The 23,330-nt window shown below is 38.9% G+C and overlaps 2 protein-coding genes across 3 annotated transcripts in view; both read left to right on the top strand.

Annotated features, from left to right (window-relative positions):
• Positions 1 to 556: 556 nt before the first annotated feature.
• Positions 557 to 7,767, top strand: CSD2 (copper/zinc superoxide dismutase 2). The gene is made up of 8 exons (XM_077397072.1): positions 557 to 871; positions 2,709 to 2,770; positions 2,855 to 2,894; positions 3,823 to 3,918; positions 4,015 to 4,046; positions 4,208 to 4,283; positions 4,472 to 4,525; positions 7,521 to 7,767. Exons 1-8 carry the CDS (start codon positions 610 to 612, stop codon positions 7,547 to 7,549), a joined length of 651 nt encoding a protein of 216 aa, XP_077253187.1. The 5' UTR covers positions 557 to 609; the 3' UTR covers positions 7,550 to 7,767.
• A 7,056-nt stretch (positions 7,768 to 14,823) lies between these two features.
• Positions 14,824 to 23,330, top strand: part of LIG1 (DNA ligase 1) — a 29,372-nt gene continuing 20,865 nt past the window's right edge. The window contains exons 1-7 of one of the 2 annotated variants that reach the window (XM_077397071.1): positions 14,824 to 15,592; positions 15,836 to 15,952; positions 16,861 to 16,962; positions 17,042 to 17,158; positions 18,477 to 18,707; positions 18,788 to 18,882; positions 21,703 to 21,790. In XM_077397071.1, the coding sequence (XP_077253186.1) occupies positions 14,927 to 15,592; positions 15,836 to 15,952; positions 16,861 to 16,962; positions 17,042 to 17,158; positions 18,477 to 18,707; positions 18,788 to 18,882; positions 21,703 to 21,790 (1,416 nt within the window). In that variant the 5' untranslated portion in view covers positions 14,824 to 14,926. The remainder of the gene's footprint in view (positions 15,593 to 15,835; positions 15,953 to 16,860; positions 16,963 to 17,041; positions 17,159 to 18,476; positions 18,708 to 18,787; positions 18,883 to 21,702; positions 21,791 to 23,330) is intronic. The other variant, XM_077397070.1, reaches the window with a different exon arrangement.

The following is a 23,330-nucleotide window of genomic DNA, read 5'->3' as shown; positions in this document are numbered from 1 at the left end:
ATCCATCCCACAAGCATGGGTCCGGCTCATTGCCATCGATCCACCTCAGGCCCTGTTCGTTTAAGAAAAGTTTGTTTTGGACTCACAATCAGTTGTTATAGTCCTAAACAAGCAGGGCCCAGTGAAATGTCTCCAGACCCTTTCTGGAGACATTTCTGAACATTGTTTGGGGTTCTACGGAAGATAAAACCTTGTTTAGGGTTATTCGAGAAGTATGCAGGCCGCTTATGATCATACACAAAATTTCTGAGGTGGGACCCAATGCTGATCCTTACAATTCAATCTCAACATGTCCGTTCCCAACTGGGATAGGAAGCTGGAGTTTATATTATCCTCGAACATTTCTATCCTCTCTGGTTACCTTCACCTCTGTTCTTGGATAAAATATTACGATAACAAAAATGGTGAACATCAAAGTAGGGATATTCAATCCACGACCAGCTTATCCAGGGACTTCTATTCCTGAACAACCCTTTTCCTATTCCAGGTTCCAGAACATTGTGGTGCAGCACGTGCATCCAATGGCCGAACAACTCTCTTTTATCCTCCTCCTTATCTATCTGGTGAGTTTGTGCGAGTGTGAGTGTGCGCATTTTTTTGGTTTAGCGAATGCAAGCGATTTTGGCAGCCATGGCCGCCGCCCACATCGTGCTCGGAGCTTCCCCTTCTCCCGCCATTTTCCCCATTTCCCAACACCGCTCATTCCAATCCTCATTCGCCGGATTGTCCCTTAAATTACCTCGTCAGTCCTTCTTTAACCTAGCCGCTGTCAAGCCACTGACCGTGGTGGCCGAGGCCAAAAAGGCCGTGGCCGTACTAAAGGGAAATTCTCAGGTAGAGGGTGTCGTTACCCTTCTCCAGGAAGACGGAGGTCAGTTATCTTCTCCCTTCCCTCTCTCACTAAGCTTCTTTCTTTCTCTAAAACCTATGATTGTTTCCTTCTTCTTCTCTTATGAATTGTACCTTCAAATGTGCCCTAATTCTAAACAAACGCTTTAGAATCAGGAACCCTAGGTCTAGATTGATTCAATTGCAGTTATTTTGATGCACGGCATAGACTGGGAGAGTAGTTGAATAAGTAGGGGGTGTTATTACTAGTAGAGAGAGAGAGAGAGAGAGAGAGAGGGAAGAGAGCGAAACATAGAGAGAAAAAGCACCGTTCCCAAGCAAAATTCCACCTTTTGTTTTTGGGAGAATTTGGTTTGAAAGCTACAAGAGGAGACAAGAATTCTACCTCAGCACACATACAGTAATTACGACATGCCAAGGAGTCTTCTTGGATTTCGTTTTATAAATGGCAACCAAACAAGGAATGACGTCTGAAATTCCTTCAAAATCCCGACGGATGCCGAGATTTAGGGCAACCAGACACAGGAGTTCTCTCCTCAGACACCTTAGAACTATAAATCCCATTGATGCGGGCACTGATTCAAATGTTTCAAAAAGTTGCAACATCATTTTCAAACAAAGTATGGACTATTGGGGTTCATTCTATACCTTCCTCCGGGAGGGGATACTCAGTGTTGGGAGTTGGGAAAAAAGAGACTAGAAATTATGATTAAATCACATAAAGTGAATCTACATCTGAAACTCTCGCTTTTTAATGCTGTAAACTGTTTTCCGAAGTCCAATGGAGTTATTGATGGACAAGAGGCCTATAAATTGTTAAATAGGAGAAATTATACGATGCCCCGGCCGTGAAAATGTAAAGGGCGGAAGGAGACAAAACCTGCTGCCTTGGTTTTTGAACCAAGGAAAAGTAAAAAACGGGGCTTTCTCTTGGATTAAAAATCAAGGGAGAGATGGTTCTCTCTCTCTCCGCCCTTTACATTTTCACGGTCGGTCATCATATAAGTTCTCGTTAAATAGAGTAGGTATGAAATTCCCATTACGCTATGGATAATAGGCAAGACTACAATAGGATCTACCTGCTACGGAAGTGTTGGCATGGCTGATAGAGAACAGACATTTCACATTGTAACTTGCTGTTCAGAATTTTTTTTTTTATCATACCTGCTTTAATTTTATTAACATGCTAATTGAATCTAACCACCAATTACAATGAGAACAAACGGGATGGTCATAGATGTAAGCCAAATAATGAAGCAGAAAGTAAGAATAATAGCCTAAAACTACTGATCCTGCACTGGATAAGCACCTGTCACAAGCAACAAAGGTCTCTCGACTTCCTCTATAGCTGGATTATTGCCTCAGAATTTGCACATTTGATGTAGAGGAGGACAAAACTTATGAAGCAATGTTGGTAACCTCCTCAATATTATTTGTGACGCCACAACAACTGTATAAAAAAGGGGGGCCCAGTGCACAAGGCTCCCACCATTGCGGGGTCTGGGGAGGGCTAGATGTACGCGCCACAACAACTGTATCTTCCCCAAAATTTTGTAATTGTTACAAAAAAGTTTATATTGTTTCTGCTCCAACATAAATTATCAGTGATGAGTGTTGGCTCAAGTCCAATACAAAAAATTTATATTGTTTCTGCTCCAACCTAAATTATCAGTGAGGAGTCTACCACTTTAGGAATTCTAGTTGCTAGTTTCACTCTGCACACTATTTCTTTCCTAACACATATTTTGTTTTCTACTTGCAATTTCATTTCTTGACCAGTAACTAGAATATGTTGCCTTTCGTGTAAATGATATTTTCTTTTTAATTATGCTAAAAATGATCTTTTCTCTGTATAATAGGTCCTACTACGGTAAAAGTTCGTGTTACCGGACTTACTCCTGGACTTCATGGATTCCATCTTGTGAGTATATTTGATTTAATTTTCTATCAGTTTGTGGGCAATATCTGGGGCTTCTCTAAATATTCCTCTCCTTTTATTCTGCAGCACGAGTACGGCGACACTACCAACGGTTGCATATCAACAGGTTGAATTTCATTGCAATCACTTGGATTATTATTTGGAACATTTAAAGCTCCGGATCATAGCCAATGGTCTAATTTGCCACCTCATTGAGGACCACTTATATGTATTGAATTATGTCAAGCAGTTGTAATTATGAAAATATGCAACCCTTGAAAGCCTGACATTCCGACACTTATGTTTATTTCTATAGTAATTTGAAATTTATAATAACAAATACTATCAGTTTATAATTCTCTCTCTCTCTCTCTCTCTCTCTCCCTATATATATATATATATAGAGGAAAATGATTGTGAGCTTGAAGCTCATATAGCTTATATGAGCTTGAGGGCCCAAACACATGTGGGCCCACATTGTTAGGATGATCCAAAGCATTCATTTGAAAGGCCCTTACATAGATAGGGTGTGTACAAAAAATCAGCTCCATAGGATCATCCTAACCCATCCAAAAGTGGAGGGCAAAATGGACAAACACCGTTTGCCACAACTTTGCCCATTTTTGCCCTCCGCTTTTGGAGGGGTTAGGATGATCCAATGGAGCTGACTTTTGGTACACACCCTATCTATGATGGGGCCTTGCAAATGAATAGTTTGGATCACCACAAAAAATGTGGGACCCATGTGTTTGGGCCCTCAAGCTCATATAAGCTATATGAGCTTCAAGCTCACAATCATTTTCCTCATATATATATATATATATATATATATATATATATATATATATATATATATATAGTGCGTGTGTGTGTAATACGATAAAGCACGCATATATCTAAGCTTCACAACTAGAATATAAAGTTACCTGAAAATGAAAGAAAATAAATATATTGTTTCGTCCTAATAGGCTTTTTCACTACTGGTAAGTGTGAGTGCCTTTTTGTTTTATTTATCATGTTCTATCATATTCTTTAGCTAATCGATTACTTTATAGGGCCACATTTCAACCCTAAAAAATTGACACATGGCGCTCCTGAGGATGAAGTCCGTCATGCGGGTGACCTGGGAAACATAGTTGCTAACTCTGATGGTAAATCTTTGCATCCATCTTAAAATCATTCCCAATCTTCTCCTCCATTAGGTACTGGATTAATTGTGCTTTTCTTGTTGGGTTGTATGAATACAGGTATAGCTGAGGCGACAATAGTGGACATTCAGGTACAACATAAATCATGTTCAGCTTTTTTTCTTATGGGCCATGTTATGCTATATTTTTTGTCTATTTTTTTCAGATGATACTTTTTCTTGTTGCTTACTTACATTTCCTAATAATTTCTACACTCCAGTTTCGTAACCTCATTTTTTATTTCAATATGCAGATACCATTGTCTGGACCTAATGGAGTAATTGGAAGAGCTTTTGTGGTTCATGAGCTTGAGGATGACCTAGGAAAGGGTAAAGCATGATATCAATTAGCTAATTTAAGCTTAAATTTGTTGCTTTCTACTTGTGGATTGAACTTGTCCTATTTTTTCTGAACCTTACTTTCCTCCGCGAGCAGCTCCCACTTCCTATAACACTCCCTTCTCTTGTCTTCTCATTTTCTGATCCATTGTGTTTTTGTCTCTGTTCTGTATCCATAGGAGGGCACGAACTTAGCCTTAGCACCGGCAATGCAGGTGGAAGATTGGCATGTGGTATGCAATATATACTAACATTATTCTTTGCATGCTAGTTTTCTTGGAGTGATTCTTCACTGTTAGCTAGAGTAAAACTTAATTTTGCTAAAGCAAAGATTTCTAAAGTTCATCATTGGAATTCTGTAGCTTGTATATGGAAAGGGACTTTAGCCATGCAAAAACCGCATGGGACATGAACATAATTACAAGAGTTGCTGATTTTTTTAAACTTCAGAAAAAATCTCAACTTAATAGTTTGCCATTCTAAACTTTTAAAACTCGCGAATAATTCAATGAGTCATCCATTTTCCGAATGGTTCAGAAATTTTTTGCTTAAATCACAATTATTTGATATACTTGTTAAAAAAAATAGTAAAGTAAAAGTCTTTTTATGTAGGTAAGCTGGGATTGAACCTACGGCCTCAAGGCTGAAACAAACCCTCAACCAATTCAGATATATGACCTATCGCCCAATTTAATCTCAAGTAAAATGCTAAAATCCACTTTCCCTTCTCCTTTAGCCTTTCCCCGTTTCAGTTGCTTTGCCTAAAACCCTAGCCCTACGGCCCCCACCCAGTCCTTCATATTACCATCATATTGACCTATGTTGCCTTTGTGATGAATTCAGGTCATTCACCTTTTCAGATCTCCATGACTGTATTTGCGCTAAAACGTTACCTAGACATCTTCTCTATGAGGGCCCTGATTCCTTCCACCATTGTGACACCGTCTCTTACAACCAAGGTTTTAAATTTCGGTTTCGGAGGTAATTTCGGTCCTATCCGAAACCGAAAGTTTAGCCTAAATCCTGAAATTTCGGGCAAAATTTGGTAATGGGCGCTCGAAATGTGGTTTTTGGGGGCAAAATTTTCGAAATTTCGACTGAAATTTGGCACGTTTCGGGAATTTCGGTTTCGGAACGTTTCGGTTTTGGTGTTCACCTTCGGATTTCGGTTGAAATTTAAAACCTTGCTTACAACCATGGCTGAGTCCGAGACTCTATCCATTCGAAAGCCACACGCAGTCATCTTCTGTTGACTTCGTCCTCTTGAAAACCCTTGCCCCGTGCCCAACCTCTCTTTTTCCCCGGTTTGGGAAGATAAATGAGAAAAGTAGAAGCTAATGTGAAAAATGTTAGAAAAATAGCGTGGAAGCCTATGGGATTGCTTGACTTTAGGGCTCTGGAGTTTGGGCTTACAAGAGTCATGGCTGACAAACCGTAAGCAACAACAAAGAAAATCAATAAAGAGAAGCATGAAATGTGTGAATGCCTATGCATAAGCTTGAATTAGGTATGCATTGTCAGGGCTTGAGAGACTTTAATGTGGATTTTGGACCATGTTTGCAAGAAATGGATTGCTGCGAATGGGTGCCCAAAGATAACATAAACAATGAGATAAAAAATAGAGAAATCATACCAAGATCTAACAAATGCAATCCACACATTTGCATTCTAAAAAAAATAACTAAGAGGACAAATAGTCTTGTGTATATATCCCTTAGCCCATACGAAGGCTACAAGTAGTTCACAATAGCCCACATATAGGCTACACAACAGTCCGAAGCAGCCTACACAAAACCAACTCTACACTTCACATGGGGCAGCTCAACACCAACTGCACATTGACACTGCAGCCCATATGGATGGAAGTTACCTTTCTCATGAAAGCACAAAAGTCCATACTTCGGCCAAAAATCCCTATGAAGGAATAGCAGTCCATACGAAGAGTAGATTCCTTCACTAGTGGGCACATGCCAACCACCAACCCACTCTCAGACACAATAATCCACATTTACACCCATAAATCCACACAAAAGCAGTTCAATTCTAAAAAAAAAAAAAAAAAAAATCCACACAAGAGCAGTCCATACTTTCACGCGTAGTAGACCCAGAATCCAAACTATATGAAAATTTCACCAAAGAGGTGTAGGTTGACTGAAATACACTAGGACACAACAAACACAGAGCATCCCATGGGATGTGACTATACACAAAAGAAAGAGAGAACCCTAACCTTTCAAGAATTAAGAATGATATAAAATAGTAGTAGGAAATTAGGGTTTCAAACAAGGAATAGTAGAATATGGTTTAAAAAATCTTACCATTAAAAAAAAATGGTTTCAAAAATATGGACACAAGAATGGGGATTTCAAAAAATGTGGTTTAATGGAAGGATTAGGTGATAAATTTAAATATGATTACAATTTGGGGTGCAAACGTGAATAGGATTAGGATTAGGGTTACAAATAGGACTAGAGCTTAGATTTCTAGTAGAATTAGGGTATCCTTAAAAAAAACTAAAATTATATATTCTAACATGAGATATGGAGAAATTAAGATTTCAAGGATTAGGGTTGGATTCTGAATATGTTTATGGCTAGGGTTTTGAGTTTGGGTTTGGGAGTTTTTGAATTCTAGAGAAGGCTAGGTTTTGAATTGGTTGGAGAAAGAATTCGGCTAGGTTCTAGGAATTCAAATGGTGGAAATATGATGATGTTATGGTAAGGTTAGGGTTTTGAGTTGATGGTGATGAAACTTGTGATTTGGGGATGGATGCAAGATCCAAGATGAGTTCTTAGGCTTTGGATGGAGAAAATACCTCTTATAGATCACTTATGAGTTCATGATCAACGATGCCATGTTTTACTTTCAATTAAACATCCGGAAGCAAATCTTATGTAATAAGAGGACAAAAGAAAAAGAAAGAATAATATGCAAATTTTAAAAAAAAGAATAGAGGTTTCCATTCAAAACAAAACAAAAAAAAAGAATAGAGGGAACAATATTTCAAATGTTTTGGTTGTGCTTCATTCATACTAAGTACCCATGATTCTCGAAAAGCAAAATCCCATCCTGATTATAAGTAGCGATAATATACACCCATAAAAGACCCAGTGTTAGTTATGTTACCATAGAAATTTCTATAGTTGTAGAAGATAAAACACATTATTATTCCTTATTCCCTTGAATATTCAGTAACTTGTTCTTCTCATCATGGATGTGCATATACAGGTGTGGTTGGGTTGACTCCACTTGCATGACTGGATCACTCTATTACTACTCGCCTACTTATTGCAAGAGCTTGATATGTGTACATCTGAAGTCTAGTATTCAGGCGGAGTGGTAAGTTGCTATTTAGAAGTGAGAAGACATTAGTCATTGTTGTTGGGTAGCAATTACTTGTGAATGCATTAACTTTGTTTGAAGCATGAATCTTTGTCTTCACATGGTATGGCTATTATTCAATTACTTGTGAGTATTTTCCATTTAATCTATAAACTTCTGCTGTTTATTTATGATATATACTCGATTAAAAGAAACACACAAAGAAAGATTAGAGAATTCAAAAATCAAAATGAAAAATTATGTCACAGGAACTTAATTCCACATCGAAATCGATAATCTTGGAACACCACCTCTGGCAGGAGAATCCACTTCATCATCAACCTTTCGAGTGAGTCAACCTAAGAAAAGTACGTTGGTAAGGGTGAGTGGGATGGCAGAAATAGAAGGCTTATGCCATGTTTTGCATTTTCAGATTCAGCACTCGCCGATTTCCTCAATGTCCCTTTAGAAACTGCCGATAAAGAGGCTGGGAAAAACACTGGTGTTTTGGAAGAGGAACCATCTTTCTCGTTTTCTTTTTAGGGGTTAGGTTACTCTTAATCATAGGGGACCCCACTAATTTGATTGCAAACGGGTTCTCTTTGGGAAGGGAAGGAAGAAGGGAAAATATTAAGGCATCTATTAAAGTGGAAGGTTTGTTTACCTAAAAATGGTTGGTGAAACAGGAGTGGTAGATTAAGCAAGACTCTTTTCGCTACGTGGCATTAGAGATTGGGAGAAGAAAAAGATGCCTTATGCCACAGCCATATTGGAAATTTATGTGTTGCCGGTAAGAGATAAGAGACGTAGGTAGAACTGGAAGCTCAACGTGTGGCATTTCACTTGTTCTGTCAATTGGGTTCTTTACTATGTATAGGTGGGAAGATGGAGGGATGGGGATGGGAAAGGCGTTAGGTATTGGGAGAATCTGTGCTGGGTAGCGTTCCTTTGTGCCGTGCTTTTCTGATTCTATATAGTTTTTTTAATGGTAAAGGAATATATTCAATGCGAAAAAGAATGGGAAGCTTGCGACCGAGATGGTCAGTACATGAAAAAAGCAAACACAACACCAAATCCCTCAGGGGAGGATAAAAAAATCTAAGCTTTCCCTAGCAACACCTACGCTGGCTAACCTATGGGCATCACTGTTAGCCGATCTTCTCACATGCTGGTAAGAAATGGATGAGCCCGCCACTCGGTCTCGAATCTCATCAATCCAGTGGCAAATCGACAAGGGTGATTGTCTACTCTCATCCATCTGATGACATTGTGGGAATCTCTGTCCACTATCGCTCGAGTAATAGGCTGCTCTCAAGTATCTTGATGCCTTTGAGGACCCGAGAGGGTCTGGCCTCTGCCTCATTAGAGTCTATGGTCTTATTAGGACCTGAGGAAGCCTACCTCGTTGACCCTTTTTCATCTCTAACATCACTAACTCCTGCTGGGCCAGGATTCCCCTTGCTAGATCCATCAAAGTTGAGCTTTAGCTGCCCAGGGCTAGGTTGATCCCCCAACCCTGGGAAGGAGTCGCCACCTGCTCACTACTCGTGCAAATCCCCCCCCCCCCCCGGCAAAATTGTGCCAAAGATTGAAGGTTGAGACGAACTTGAAACTAGAGAGGGTCCTGAGGAGATGGTCAGTGCAATCACCTTCGAAAAAATAAATTGTGAGCTTCTGATGAAATCTCTAAATACACGTGTTTCTTTCCTTCCAATGTATCCAAATCGTGGCTAACAATGGCACATTCCACTGGGTCTTTCCTTCTTCTTTTTCTGCCAATGGCATAGGACCAACAGTCCAAAAGGCTAATGAACCTGGAAGGGAAAATCCAAGTCAGACCAAATTTGCTGAAGATTCTACTCCACACATCCCTACCTTCCTAGTCTCAACCATAAATGATGCCGACCAATGAAGAAATATATAATCCATCGACTCTTTCGACTCCATACATAGAGCACATTGGTCAATAATCAGCAAGTGGCGGTTATACAGACGGCCCATTGTTAGTATTTTCCTCGAGAAAGGTTGTCCAATCCAACGCACATACCATGGGCACTTCACGAATACTCCACACTTTATAGAAGAGAGTACACTTGGCAAAGTTCAATCTGATGGTTAAATGATTTGACCTTGAACACTCCAGAAGAGCTCCAATTCCAAAACCTTTTGTCTTCACCAAACTTAATGTCGCAGGCTTCCAACATTTCTAATAACCTTGCCATCCGATCCAATTCTCTCTCAAAAAAAGTTCAGTCTGAAGTTGATCTTCCATGATATGCTATTCTCCCCCGTTGGAAGCAATCCTTTACGAATGCTTCCTCATCCAAAACCACTATAACAAATTAGGAAACACCTGTTTTAGAGGAGCTTCTTCACACTAGTATCATACTAGAACTTTATCCTTTCTCCCTGAGTAGACTCTTGAGTCTTATTCCTTCATTAAATTTTAGTTTTTGTCTCAAGAGCCATGTCCAAACCTAACATCAAATATCCACTGTCCCGGTGAAGATCCATACTTAGATAGTTAGATTCAATGACTGGCCCATAGATGATGATTTTCTTCTCCAAACCTCCGTAGCGATTCTATATAGGTTATTAGTACACTTTTTTTTTCTATTTCTATTAACATTTGTAATGAGGGTTTTGTTAGTAACAATGCTGTAAGTATATTTTAGAAACAGTGCTTGACTCTATATAGATTGTTATCAAAGGGGTTTTTTATTTCTGTCAACATTTGGGCATTGGGTTTTCATTTAGTAGAAATTACACGGATCGTGAATTTGAGGATACTTTAGGACATGTTTGACAACCATGGTTTTTTTTCCCCATAGAATATCAGCTTATCCATTGATGAGAGAGCTGGAGAGGGAGAGACCCGAGAGGGATTGAGTGAGGAGAGAGTGAGACAAGGCTGAAACAAGAAAATAAATCTCCACTCAAAACTGTATTTTTTTTTTCAAATTGTTTTTTTTTCTTAATTATATCTTAGGTCGTGCTTGGCAGCTGTGATTTTTTTCCATGGAATATCAGCTTACCCAATGGTGAGAGAGGGCTGGAGAGGGAGAGACCTGAGATGGATTTGAGTGAGGAGAGGATGAGAGAAGGCTGAGAAGCAAGGGGAAAAAAAATCAACAGTTCTCACCTCCTTGCTTGTGCCCTCTCAAGTCTCTCCTCTCACTACTTGATAAACTACCATTCCATGGAAAAAGAATTCATGGTCGTCAAACATGGCCTTAGAGTTACTCCAGTAGTTCAAGGAGTATTATTGGAAACTTTGAAGATAACAGCTTACCAATTGGTCCATTTTGAAAAAAAAAAGAGCTTACCAATTGGGAAATCAAGATTCTTATCGGTAGTTGGAAGGAAATTATTTCCTGGTTGTGTGAAAGAGAGAAGTCTGGGATAAGAGTCTTGTCCCTTTGGTGTGATCAAACTTAATTTAATGGAAGCCTGTGGGCAATCTAGGCTCCACATAGCCCGGAAGAATGATAGAAGGAAAATAATTAGACTACTCTAGTCCATAGTTACTACTCAAGGACTCTAATGAAGCTGGGGCATGCAGCATGCTCTATTTTGGTCTTTGTATATAGTAATAGATATTAGAGCTCGGAAGTAAGCAGTTGGAAAGGGGGACTCTTCCGATGGTATAGGGGCCCTTCGTCGTGGTGTAAGCATCCAGAGATTAGCTCATATATGGCATGTTTTGCAGGCCAGGAAACTTTTTTATCAAATATTTTTCCTTGAAAGTTTTATTAGTAAAAAAATTTTCTTGATATTTTTAGGTTTGATCTGCATCTTAGGACTTGAATTTTAAATTCCATTGTTTGGTTCTAGGTTTGTTAACCCGAGCCCAGCTCTGTGGCGACTAAGTGCATCGCCCAGAAATCCGCCTTTCACTTTCTTGGGAAGGGCTGAGATAAAGGTTGATCACTGGGCGGCACGCTCAGTCCGCGGGGGTAAAACTGCTTCGCGGGAATCCTTAATTTGGTTGAGAGCATTGCTTGCCCTCCCAACATATTTTCGTTTCTTAGAGATGCTCGGCTGAGTTGGGACTTTTTATGCCGTGCTCACACTATTGGATGATCCAAACCATTCATTTGTTGGGTGCCCTAAAAATCGTCTCCGTAGAATGATCCTAACCCCTTGATCAATAGAGATTTCTATAATGTGGCATCCCTCTACAAATAAGAGGGTTGGGATCATCCTATGGAGATGATTTTCGGGAGTTAGGATCATCCTAGGAGATAATTTTCAGGGCACGACCAATTTACATTGAGGCCCAACAAATGAATTGTGGATCATTGGATAATATGCGCCCCACTTTATTTTATTAATGATGTGTGTAAAGTACACACGGACACAATATAAAAACTCATGAATTGTTACCTAAGTAGACAATTTGTTAATTTCTTATCATCCGGCCTTCCTTCCCAACTCCCATCGGTGTAGTAGTATATAGATACGAATAAAAGATCAAAGAAACAAGCGGTAAAGTATTGTAGTGTTATCGAAGAATACTTTGCGTGTTGTACGTCCTTTCATCATATAATTTCTCGAAAATTGGCAAAACTTTAAATTTATTAAATCAAGAAAAGTGTTCATGCGCTGTAGCGCAGGGAGCTTAACCGCGCTTAGCTGGTTTATAAAGTCTCCCATTGGTTCCTTTCTCGTGGACCCACTATACGTTTCAAAGGGGGCCCCGCTGTACGAACCAATGGGAGGCTTTATAACCCACTAAAGCACAGTTAAGCTCCCCGCGCTGCAGCGCAGGAACACTTTTCTCTATTAAACCATGGAATGATCCGGATAAATTTACTCAATTGCTCAGTCAAATAAGAATAATATCAATGTCTTGAAGAAGTAGCGACTAGGGCTGGTCCCCAAATATCCGAGGGGATTAAGTTATGAGGCTCGTGATATTTAGTAGAAAGGACTGAGGAGAGAAAACTAAGACATTGATTTTTACCTTGTTAGGAAAAAAAATTCCGTGGTAAATGTTTTTCTTGCAATCCTAGCAGGGTCCACCAGCACTTATTTTACTCACTGCTACTCCCTTATTATGGCCAGAATAAGCAAAGGGACGCTGATAAATTAGCCCACCTGCCAGAACCTATTATTCCCCGGGTTCTAAGCCTACCTTACAGCCGGTAAAGCCTTTCTCCCGTCTCTCTCTCACGACAACTCCTTGGTTGGCCCAACCCAACAACTAAATGTGTTAGATCATGAAATGATATATTCACCCCCATTTTATTTGGGACAGCCATCTCTAGTGTAAAAGAAAAGTCATAAATACGCTGGAGGGGGCTGTCCCAATTAAAAAAGGGGCTAATTTATCATTTTCCTTTAGAGCTTTGAAAACGTAGACCCCACTGTAGTTTTAAAAAAATACGTGCAACGACACGGCGAGACTATATTCTTGGGCCGACTTCGTTCGAAATCAAAACGATTCATTTGTTGGACCCAATAAAACTAGGCAAAATCATCTCCGTGGGATAATCCTAACTTTCCAATCTGTAGAGTTTTCTAATGGTACCTTAACTTTTTTAATCTTCGAACAATCAAGCCTAGGTGTTTTTTTTTTAATAAAAAGGTATGCTTACCGATGGTTGAGTACCATATAATGGATATTTTTTAGAAAATTTATTGGGGCCCTTGTTCGAAGACCCACACCGTTCATTTGTTAAGCTTTCTCCCAAAAAATATCTATACAAGTTGATTGGAGCTCTTCGATCCGTTATATGGTGTCTTCCGTCTATAGATCAGATGTTTATCGCCGCAGGGGGGGGGGGGGGGAAGTCGCATAGAAGGTTGTTATTGCATGTTGAGGCCCACCATTCTACACTTCATGTCTGATAGGTAGGGCCCAACAGCTCCTCCTAAAGTCCTAACCGATCCATAAGGTGGAGCCCACAATTTACACCTCTAATTTTGATGTAGTAGGGCCCACTATGCATTGCCCCCCCCCCCCCCCTCTCACACACACACCCTTAAGAGGATCGCTTTCTACTTTGAGAATCCCAAAAATATTCGAGATTTTATATTTTGCGTGAAGTCAAGCATTTTTCAAAAAATACTATGGGCCCCACTTCATATGATGATCCAAACCGTTCATTTATTGGGCCACAACACAAATAGGTTGCATCACGTAAATCATCTCCATAGGATGATCTAACCATCCAATCTATAGAGGTTTCTATAGCGGGCAATCCCATTATATATCGGAGGGTTACGATCATCCTAGGGAGATGATTTATGGGGTGAAGGCGTGCAACCTACTTATATTGTGCTCAACAAATGAACAGTTTGGATCATCTTATGAATTAGGCCATACTTTAAAGTGCATGCAACATATAAAATCTCACAATTAACGAGTATAGAGTTTTCACATGGTGTGTGCCATTATAGTCCGGTATTTTTCAAAAACTATTGTATGGGCCATGCCATAGGATGATCCAAACCGTCCATTTGATGGGCCACAACGTTAATAGGTTGTGCCCAAAAATTCATTTACATGGGATGATCCTAGCCCTCTAATATACAGAGGTGTACATAGTATTATGTTCCCAGATAAATTGGTGGGATCATACTACGCAAATGAATTTTTGGGTACAACCTATTTTCGTCTTGGCCCATCAAATGGGCGGTCTAGATCATCCTGTGGTGCAGCCCGTACAATACAAATTTTCTAATACAGGCTTACACCACATAAAATCTTGTGACTCCCTTAATTAAATGGACAGTTTTGATCGTCTTGTGGTGTACTATTTTTCAAATACTAGCCTACATCATATACAATCATGCAGATAAGGTGTGATTCCCCTCAACAAATCAGCTGGAACGAGAGAGGGGGCATTGATTGATATTGAGAGAGAGAGGGTTAATCGAGGTGGAAAAAGGGCATTAATAGGTGACAAAATCCTGTAATATATGGAAGATTCCGGTAGAATTCATCTATGTGAAAATCCTTTGGAGATGATTTTTAGGGAAAACCCTATTTACATGGGGGGGGGGGGGGGAGGGGACAAGGGGGGATATTTTGTGTACCGGTTGTTAAGCTCAAAGGGGGCGGATTGGTTCTTTCAGGGGCGAATTTATAAGCGCCCTTAAATTTTCTGAGATAAATGTTTTCCCTCCGAATCCGAATGGGCCAAAGCCTAAGATTGACGCCAGTCGCACCAAGATACGTATTAGTCACCAGACCACTACACCCCTTGTTACATACGTCCAGAATAAAGGCCGAAAAAAAAAAAAATAGCACTTGGGAAAAAGCCCGCGCTCTCACATTTCTTCCTCATTTTTGCCTCAATAGGTTGATGTTGAGGCTCTCCCCGCTTGTCAGAATCCCTCCCCTTCTCCACCATTTTTCTCCCAAGCCCTCCTCTTTCTCTTTTAAGTCCACCCACTCCATTTTCAAATCCCCCCTCTCATTCTCTCTCACTTATTCTCCCATGTCCGGCAGAACCGTCGCCGACGTTCTCATGGGCGCCGCTCGTGCCGCCGCCGGTAAGAAGAGCGGCCCTCTCTCCAAAAAACAAAAAACCTCTCAAGAAAACGACGACCAAAACCCTAAAAAACCTCCTCAACAACCTAAACCTAAAGGAACACCCAAGCCAGAAGAGAAATCGACCAACATAGAGGAGAAAATCGCGGATTTGAGAAAGAAAGGTTCCGATTTCAAGCCCAAATCTGCGTCTTTCTGGAAAGACGGCGAGCGGGTCCCATTCCTATTCCTCGCTAGGGCTCTCGATCTCATCGCGAGCGAATCTGGTCGGATTGCCATTACAGAGATCCTCTGTAATGTCTTTCGTACTGTGATAGCCACTACACCTGATGATCTTGTTTCTGTTGTATATCTCTCCGCGAACAAGATCGCTCCTTCACATGAGGGTGTAGAGCTTGGGATTGGAGATGCTGCTCTAATCAAAGCGCTCGCAGAAGCTTACGGGAGAAAGGAGGAGCAAATAAAGAATCAACTCAAGGTAATCCAATGTAATTATCCTTTTCTTAGAAACTTTGAAGCCTTAAATTTGTTAAACCTACTGTGGCTACTATTGTTTTGGTCTTAAGTAACAAGAGGGCTTAATAATTTTGTTTTTTTATTGGAAAGTTGAAATAATGAACACCATTTGTTTGGTAAAAATGATTACTACTCTCCCTTGTTATTCAAGAAAGATTTTTTAGGTTTTGTTGCGTGGATGTAATTGTTGTTCATTTTATGATAGGGATTGGGTGACTTAGGCCTTGTCGCAAAAGCAAGCCGTTCATCTCAAAGCTTGATGTTTAAGCCTTCTCCATTAACAGTTGTCAAGGTTTTGGATACATTCCGTGCAATTGCCAAGGTTCTCCATTCCTCATTATTTTGCTGACACGTTTGTTTTGAATATTTACTTAGGTAAAGAGTTCATTATTTCATATGGCTTATCCTTACACATTTTTGTGCCTAGATATTGCGAATTTGCTATCTCATTCTATTTCGATATGCTTGCTTTTTTGTAATAACAATGGTCAATATGGTAACTATATTTCAAGTACAACAAATTTTAAATGTGGTACCTACTGAATTATCGGAGATGTGCGGCATCATATACCACTAGGTGTTCGATGTTGTTGAATCATTATGGATGACAATCATATGGTTTCAAGTATGTATTTGTAAGAGACACCCAAGATAGCATGCCCTTACCTTAGTTCACATTTTGGAAGAAACAACCAAGAAACTCTTCAAAACGAAAAAAAATCTAAAAAACCCTAACTTTGTGGCTTTTGCATGGAATGGAATTCTCAAACACACACAAAAAGAATCTAACAAACACACACAAAAAGAATCTAAAAAGCCTAAAATTTGGGAATTCTCACATAGTTGGGTGAAATAACACACTTATGGACCACTTAAGCTTTCCCTACTAAAACAAAAACCAATACCCTTTTTTGTCCAACCAGAATAACCTTTAAATACGACAATAGACTAACTAAAATCCAATAAAAAATAACTCTCTTTAATGCTATTCAAGGGTCACATGGGCCATGACCCCTATGCTCGCCACTTTGCCAGTCCTTGGTGAGCCATGGCTCTCACATGTATCATTCTTGTTCAATCATAAAAACAAGATGCCAATCTCTAATGAGAAACAAACTTGATGAGTTTGACTAGCTTCTCTAATACTTTATTAGGAGTCGCAGTTGCAGTTCTTTTTTCATTTTTAAGTACTGTTTAGTTACCTGTATTTTTTTCTTTGAATTTATCTAGGAATCTGGAAAGGATAGTCAAGACAAGAAAAGGAACCACATCAAAGCACTTCTTGTTGCTGCAACTGATTGTGAACCTCAGTATCTAATTCGCTTACTGCAGGTTATAACTTGCACCTTTTATTTTTTGATTTCGTGGTTCCTTTTGCTCTAATTTAACTACCTTTGAACTCTTGTTTCAGTCAAAGATGCGAATAGGTTTGGCAGAGCAGACTGTATTAGTAGCACTAGGGCAAGCCGCGGTATATTCCGAAGCACTTCCTGGATCACGTTTGCAAATTCAGTCCCCTTTTGAAGAGGTTTGTTGGTTTATCTTTACTTTATGATATTAACGCTACCGCAAGAATTTCTGGCAGTATGGAATTATTAGTATTTCGCAATGCTACCACATCACTCACTGCACAGTTTGTTTCATTTCTAGGGTTTAGTTGATTAGTTGAATTTGAAGCTATAAGTATGTTTTTATTTATAACTTTTAAAATTTCTTAGTGTGATATTCTCTATATTTTTGGTGTCACTGTACAAAGCGTTTTTTGTTTGTTTGAACCTTTTGCATTGCAGCAATGACGAAAATGCAATTCTTTATGTTATAGAAATAATACAACATTTTATAGAATTCATTGACCACTGACGCTTCTAATCTAGTCGTATTTATGGTTTTAAATTTCCAATGAAACCGACACGGAATGATCGCACTGTTTCCGTTTCCATCCCTACTGAAATTGCAACCGAAACGACCGGATTCCATAAACCAAAATCGTTAGTGTAATAGTGGTAAACTATATCACTATGTACTACATAATTATATTCATATGAATTGCACGTGAAATGTGATGCATGTATTATGTATACATATTTATATAAATTACATTTGAAATATGGTGTGTACTAAATTATTCAACATGCGCGATATTGCTTGTCATGACTCATGAGGTCTTTGATGCTTTTAAACTATTATGGATGGTTTTCTTGCTTATTTGATGGTTTCTAAGTTTGTATTTGTCCTTATTCTTTCATGTCCTGAAGTTTCATCTTTAAATTTTATCATTTGCACTTGTTTCCATATGTTTCCGTGATTTTACAGAATTTCCACCTTAACCGGAATGTTTCCGTTGCCGTGGTGACCAAAACCGAAACCAAAATGTAAAACCCTGGTCATATCCTTACTCCACGATCCATTACAAATTACAAACGGTGCTGATTTCTTCACGTTGCATTTCAGTCAATCTGGAAAGAGAAATGTCCACCACATATTATTAATATAAAATCACAAATTAAATATCTAGTGTCTATTTTTGGATGGCAATATCAGAAAGCATCAACACTTGTGATGTGGTCTTTAAAAATATCAGAATGGCTACTCTTTGTATAACGTTCATATCTGACGAAGAATCTGCTATGCGGTGTAGCTCTTTCACCCACAAGTCAAACTTATACTTAAATGTAGTTGCTCTCCTCACCTGTGTACAGATGAATAGACAGGTAGATTCTTAGGGACATTTTTAGTTGTCAATATTGTGCGTACTGAGACCTAATCTATTTTCTATATTAACCTGTTGCACTTTGGTTTTATGTTGCCTTTTTTACTTAATGATAAATTTTCTGGTGCATTTTCAGGCTGGAAAAATCATGAAACAAGTGTATTCAGTACTCCCTATTTATGATAAAATTATCTCGGCTCTACTCCATGATGGTGTATGGAAGCTTCCAGATACTTGTAGCTTTACATTGGGCGTGCCGGTTGGACCTATGTTAGCTAAGCCAACTAAAGGTGTATCGGAGATCCTAGATAAATTCCAGGATATGGAATTTACATGTGAATATAAATATGATGGTGAACGTGCGCAGGTGTGACTAATTGCTCGGTCTCACTGCTATATGTATCTTCTTATATTATATGCAATAACATCCCTGCAATTTGGACACAGATACATTACATGGAGGATGGGGCAGTTGAGATATACAGTCGAAATGCGGAACGAAATACCGGAAAATACCCAGATGTTGTTGGTAAAGTTTCAAGGTAGACGTGCTTTGTGAGGGCACTTTTTCTACTATGCTAAATGTTGCTTTGTAAATGCTCCATGAAGACCACCATCTTTCATTTAAATGAAAACCTGTCTAAGTAATTTCGGGTTTGTACTTCACACACACACACACACAAACACACAATGTCTATAGAGAGCTCTAAGAACTATTTGCATAAAAACTGATAATTTTTGCTTTTAATTCCTCAATAGTTTTACATGCTAAGGCACTGTTTGCTTAAGATTATGACAACCGATTGTGAGTCCAAAATCAATTATAGGACTCAAAATTACATTTAAATTTGAGTCCAATGATAGGTTTAGCACAACATCGGTTGTCATAATCTTAAACAAACAGGGCCTAAGCAGTGTGCCTTATTTTCCTTGGTGCATTCTCTTGTACCTACAAAGGGGATGCTACAATAGTGATTAGTTGACAACCATGTAGTTCACATTCCTAATTAATTGGAGGAGTCCTGGAACTTGATGGAGTTAAACTTTCTTGATATTTGCTTGCTCTATGCATTGATCAAATATTATTATCACTGACCTGTTATATAACTCCTGACTGTTACGGAAACTAAGAGTACACATTTTATTGACTACTTTATCAGTCAACTAGGCAACCAATACCATAATGATTAATGTGGATGTCAATTTTGCCATGCCATGCTCACATTCCCATGGGGCGATGCCGTCACCCTTGATATTTGTAGGCGATTATGTTTGAGCATCTGTATAGAAATTGAATATTCTAAGGAATTGAATATTCTAAGGAAGATGGTCCATAACTGAATCGACCAAGAGCAGAGAAGAATTTTTACTGAGTTTTCTATAAGATTTTCGCAGAATATGTCGTGATGGTTGGGACTTGGGAGTTGGGACTGTTTCTCAAACCTCAATGGTTGAGGTTTTGAGGATTGGTGCAAGCAGGCCTATCTACGAGAATAAAATTGAAGCATATGGTTAGAGGGGTTGTTATTAAACTTCTTTTCTAGTCATATCCCCACCTCATACTATATTACTATCAAGTTTCTATTTCTCTGTCAATGTTGGATACTAAGGAAGATGGTCCATATCTGAATCGATCAAGTGCAGAAAAGAATTTTTGCTGAGTTTTCTATAAGATTTTCACAGAACATGTCGTGATGGTTGGGACTGTTTCTCAAACCTCAATGGTTGAGGTTGAGGATTGGTGCAAGCGGGCACATCTACGAAAATAAAATTGAAGCATATAGTTAGAAGGGTTGTTATTAAACTTCTTTTCTAGTCATATCCCCACCTCGTACTATCAAGTCTCTATTTTTCAGTCAATGTTACATACTGCATGTTATGCTAGGGGTGTGAGATGCCCAATTGCTTATGGCATAAATATCTTGATGAAGAGGTTGAGACGCTTAAAAAATCGTAAGCTTCAAATCTGTTTGGGAAGAGGGAGCATTACAATTATGTGTAAATCTTGGATTGAGTCTGATAGAAAGTTGGTAATTGATCTTCGGGGTCATAGATGCATCAGAATACGTAATGAACTCTGAATATCTTGTCAAGGTTACGATCGTGGTTGATGAAATTGGAGAGGTGAATTTAGTCAACTTTTAACATATAATGAGGCATCATTTAAAATTCTTAGGAAATAACTGATGTATAAAAGAGATAATTGATATCTGTCCCCATGTACTTGCCCCTGCATTGGCCCCATATTAAAGGATATTGAAAAGTAAAAATCAGTTAAAACATAATTAAAGGGGAGAAAATAATTGTTTTCATTTATAATTCTATATGGGTGGTGGATCTTATGATGAAGTTCACTAGCAGAACGGAGCTGTGATGGCCTAGTCAGTGTTTGAAAAGTCATTGACTCGGCTCAGAACTTGGACGGGGTCAATGCATTTTGAATTTGTTGAGTTCTTGAGTTTAAACTCGCTGCTTTTTGCCATTTCTTAAATCTAACATTGTTTGGATGATCCAAAGCATTCATTTGATGGGCCCTCACTTAGATAGGGTGTGCCCAAAAAATCAGCTCCTTAGATCATCCTAACCCTTCGCTGCGGAGGTAACAAATGGACATATTTGTGAAGGTTTATACCCGTCCATTTTAACCTCCACAAATCGAAGGTTTGGGATGATCCTATGGATCTGATTTTTTGGGCACACCCTATCTATGTGAGGGCCCATCAAATGAATGGTTTGCATCACCCAATCAAATGAATGGTCTGCATCACCCAAACAATGTGGGCCCCCACTATATTTTAAGCCGACGGAGTAGATAACTTATCTACTCGATTGAGTGGATACACTTTCCTCTCTCTCTCTCTCTCTCTCTCTCTCTCTCTCTCTCTCACACACACAAACACACACACACACACACACACGCACACACGCACACACACAAACACACAGCAATTTTATTGTTTTCACTTACCTGTTATTTTTTGTGCTGCTGATTTGTATGGCCGTAGTTTCTTTTCTGAAGACAGACCATTTAATAAAGTTATATACCACTGTTATGAGTATCTGCATGCTGACATGGTGGAATAAAATGATTGTTCCTGATAAATTTGGGGAAATGATATCAGCACAACCATGGCTTGATAATTGCACTAACCCATCTTGTCTTTTATTATTTAAAGAGCTGTCAAGGGTTATTACAGAATTTACAGTTGCCAAAAGGCTCTTACAAACCAATTAAAAATCAAAACACATGCTGCGTTTGTGCAATTATTAATGTATGGTTGTGCTGATATCATTTCCCTATATTTACTTGAAATAGTTCTTTGCACATACAGTGATGTCTAATTCTTTTTGTCAGAATGCAGATTCAAGAAGTCCTCTGTAAGTTCCTTTGTGCTGGATTGTGAAGTTGTTGCTTTCAACCGCGAGAAGCAGAAAATTTTGCCATTCCAGGTTATATATTTCACTATTGCCTCAAAATTCGCATTCTAATAAGTATTATTTCTTGTGAACTCTTACAACAATATTTCAACCAAGAAAGACACAGTTTTGTTTTTCTTTAATGCTTTTTCGCTTAACCTCTGATTGAAGATAAAACATAACCTCACAAGACCCCTAGGTTTCTCATTTCCTTTGGTTTCTTTTCACTTTTCGAGCCCTTTCGCAGCCTTGTTCATGCAAATAGTCCTAGTTCTTCATTTCTGTTTGCTCTTAGTTTCATTTACTCATTTTTTATGCTTACGGTTTGGTTAATGGCTGTATCTTTCTTTTCTTTGTTTTTTCCCATTTCTTATTTGTCTTTCCCGGATGGAAGTGTAAAATTAAGATGATTTTTCTTGTTTACTGTGTGCACATCCAAGGGACTTGTTTGGGGGCATGCATGCTTTTTATTTATTGATGGCCATAGAGTGTAGATCCAAGGCTGCTGTATAGGTTTCTAGCTGCCGTTTTTTGGGTGTCACATTATAATTATAGAACTTGTTGAAGAATCTGCATTCTACATATCGTCAAGGTTGTAAATTTTGATTTCGTTTTCGGTTTCAGTCGCTATGGAAATGGAAATATTTTAATTTTGGTTGGAAATTTGGTGGAAATCTTGTACAATAATGGAAACGTATGGAGACATGCAAATGATAGAATTTTAAGTGCAAAATCTAAAAATTACTAACTCAGATCTGCACTCGGTTTGAGCAAAATAAGATCTCTGAGCTTGGCGATCTAGATCTGGAACTCAGATGTTCTTTCTCCCAGATGTAGACCTCTAATTTGATCTCCAAGTTTCATTAGGCTGGATCTTCCTTTCCGAGATCCAAATCATATAAAAAAACCTTCAGTGTTAATGACAGAATGCCTTCAGCCGATCACTTAGCATTGGATTGAAATCCTAGCTCAGATCTGGGTTTCATGCACTTCATGGTCAGATATGGCTTTGAATCTTGCATAGAGATGTATAAACACTAAGAAATCACATTGGAAGCTTGATTTAACTCCAAAGCCCTTGAATTCGTGGAGTTGGATTGCTAAACCAACCGAAATCCCAGGCTTTGTTGCCCTTAGTTTGCTTGACTTGAATTGAATGGAAATCACCTTTGAGTTTACTGAATTATTCATCACAAATCAGATCTGAATCTTGTGTTGATGCTATGTGATTTTTTGGATGAAAACCATTACTAGAATTCCCATTTCTGCTCGAAATTCCAGTCACAATTGAAGGAACCCAAAACCTATGTACAGGTTGAGTAGATATCTACTCAGTTGATTGTTGGACTGTGTGGTTGCTGGTAGATAAGGACAATTTTGGCTAGATTGGTTCATGGAAGTTTTGGGATCTAAATCTCTGTTATTACAGCTCAAGACCTGAGGATTTTCTCTAAGTTTTCCTCATAATTCAGATCCTAGTGTAGATCTTAACTTAGTGTCAAGATTAAACTGATTTCTGTCATGAATGACCAGTGACTGTCCTTCAATATTGCTCTCTGTTGGAATGCAGAGA

This window comes from Tasmannia lanceolata, unplaced genomic scaffold (assembly GCF_043159265.1).
Source record: "Tasmannia lanceolata isolate RefF3 unplaced genomic scaffold, GAP_Taslan_0.1 ptg000015l, whole genome shotgun sequence".
Classification (NCBI taxonomy): Eukaryota; Viridiplantae; Streptophyta; class Magnoliopsida; order Canellales; family Winteraceae; genus Tasmannia; species Tasmannia lanceolata.
Note: the sequence above shows the minus strand (reverse complement) of the source record. Positions and strands in the feature narration are given on the sequence as shown.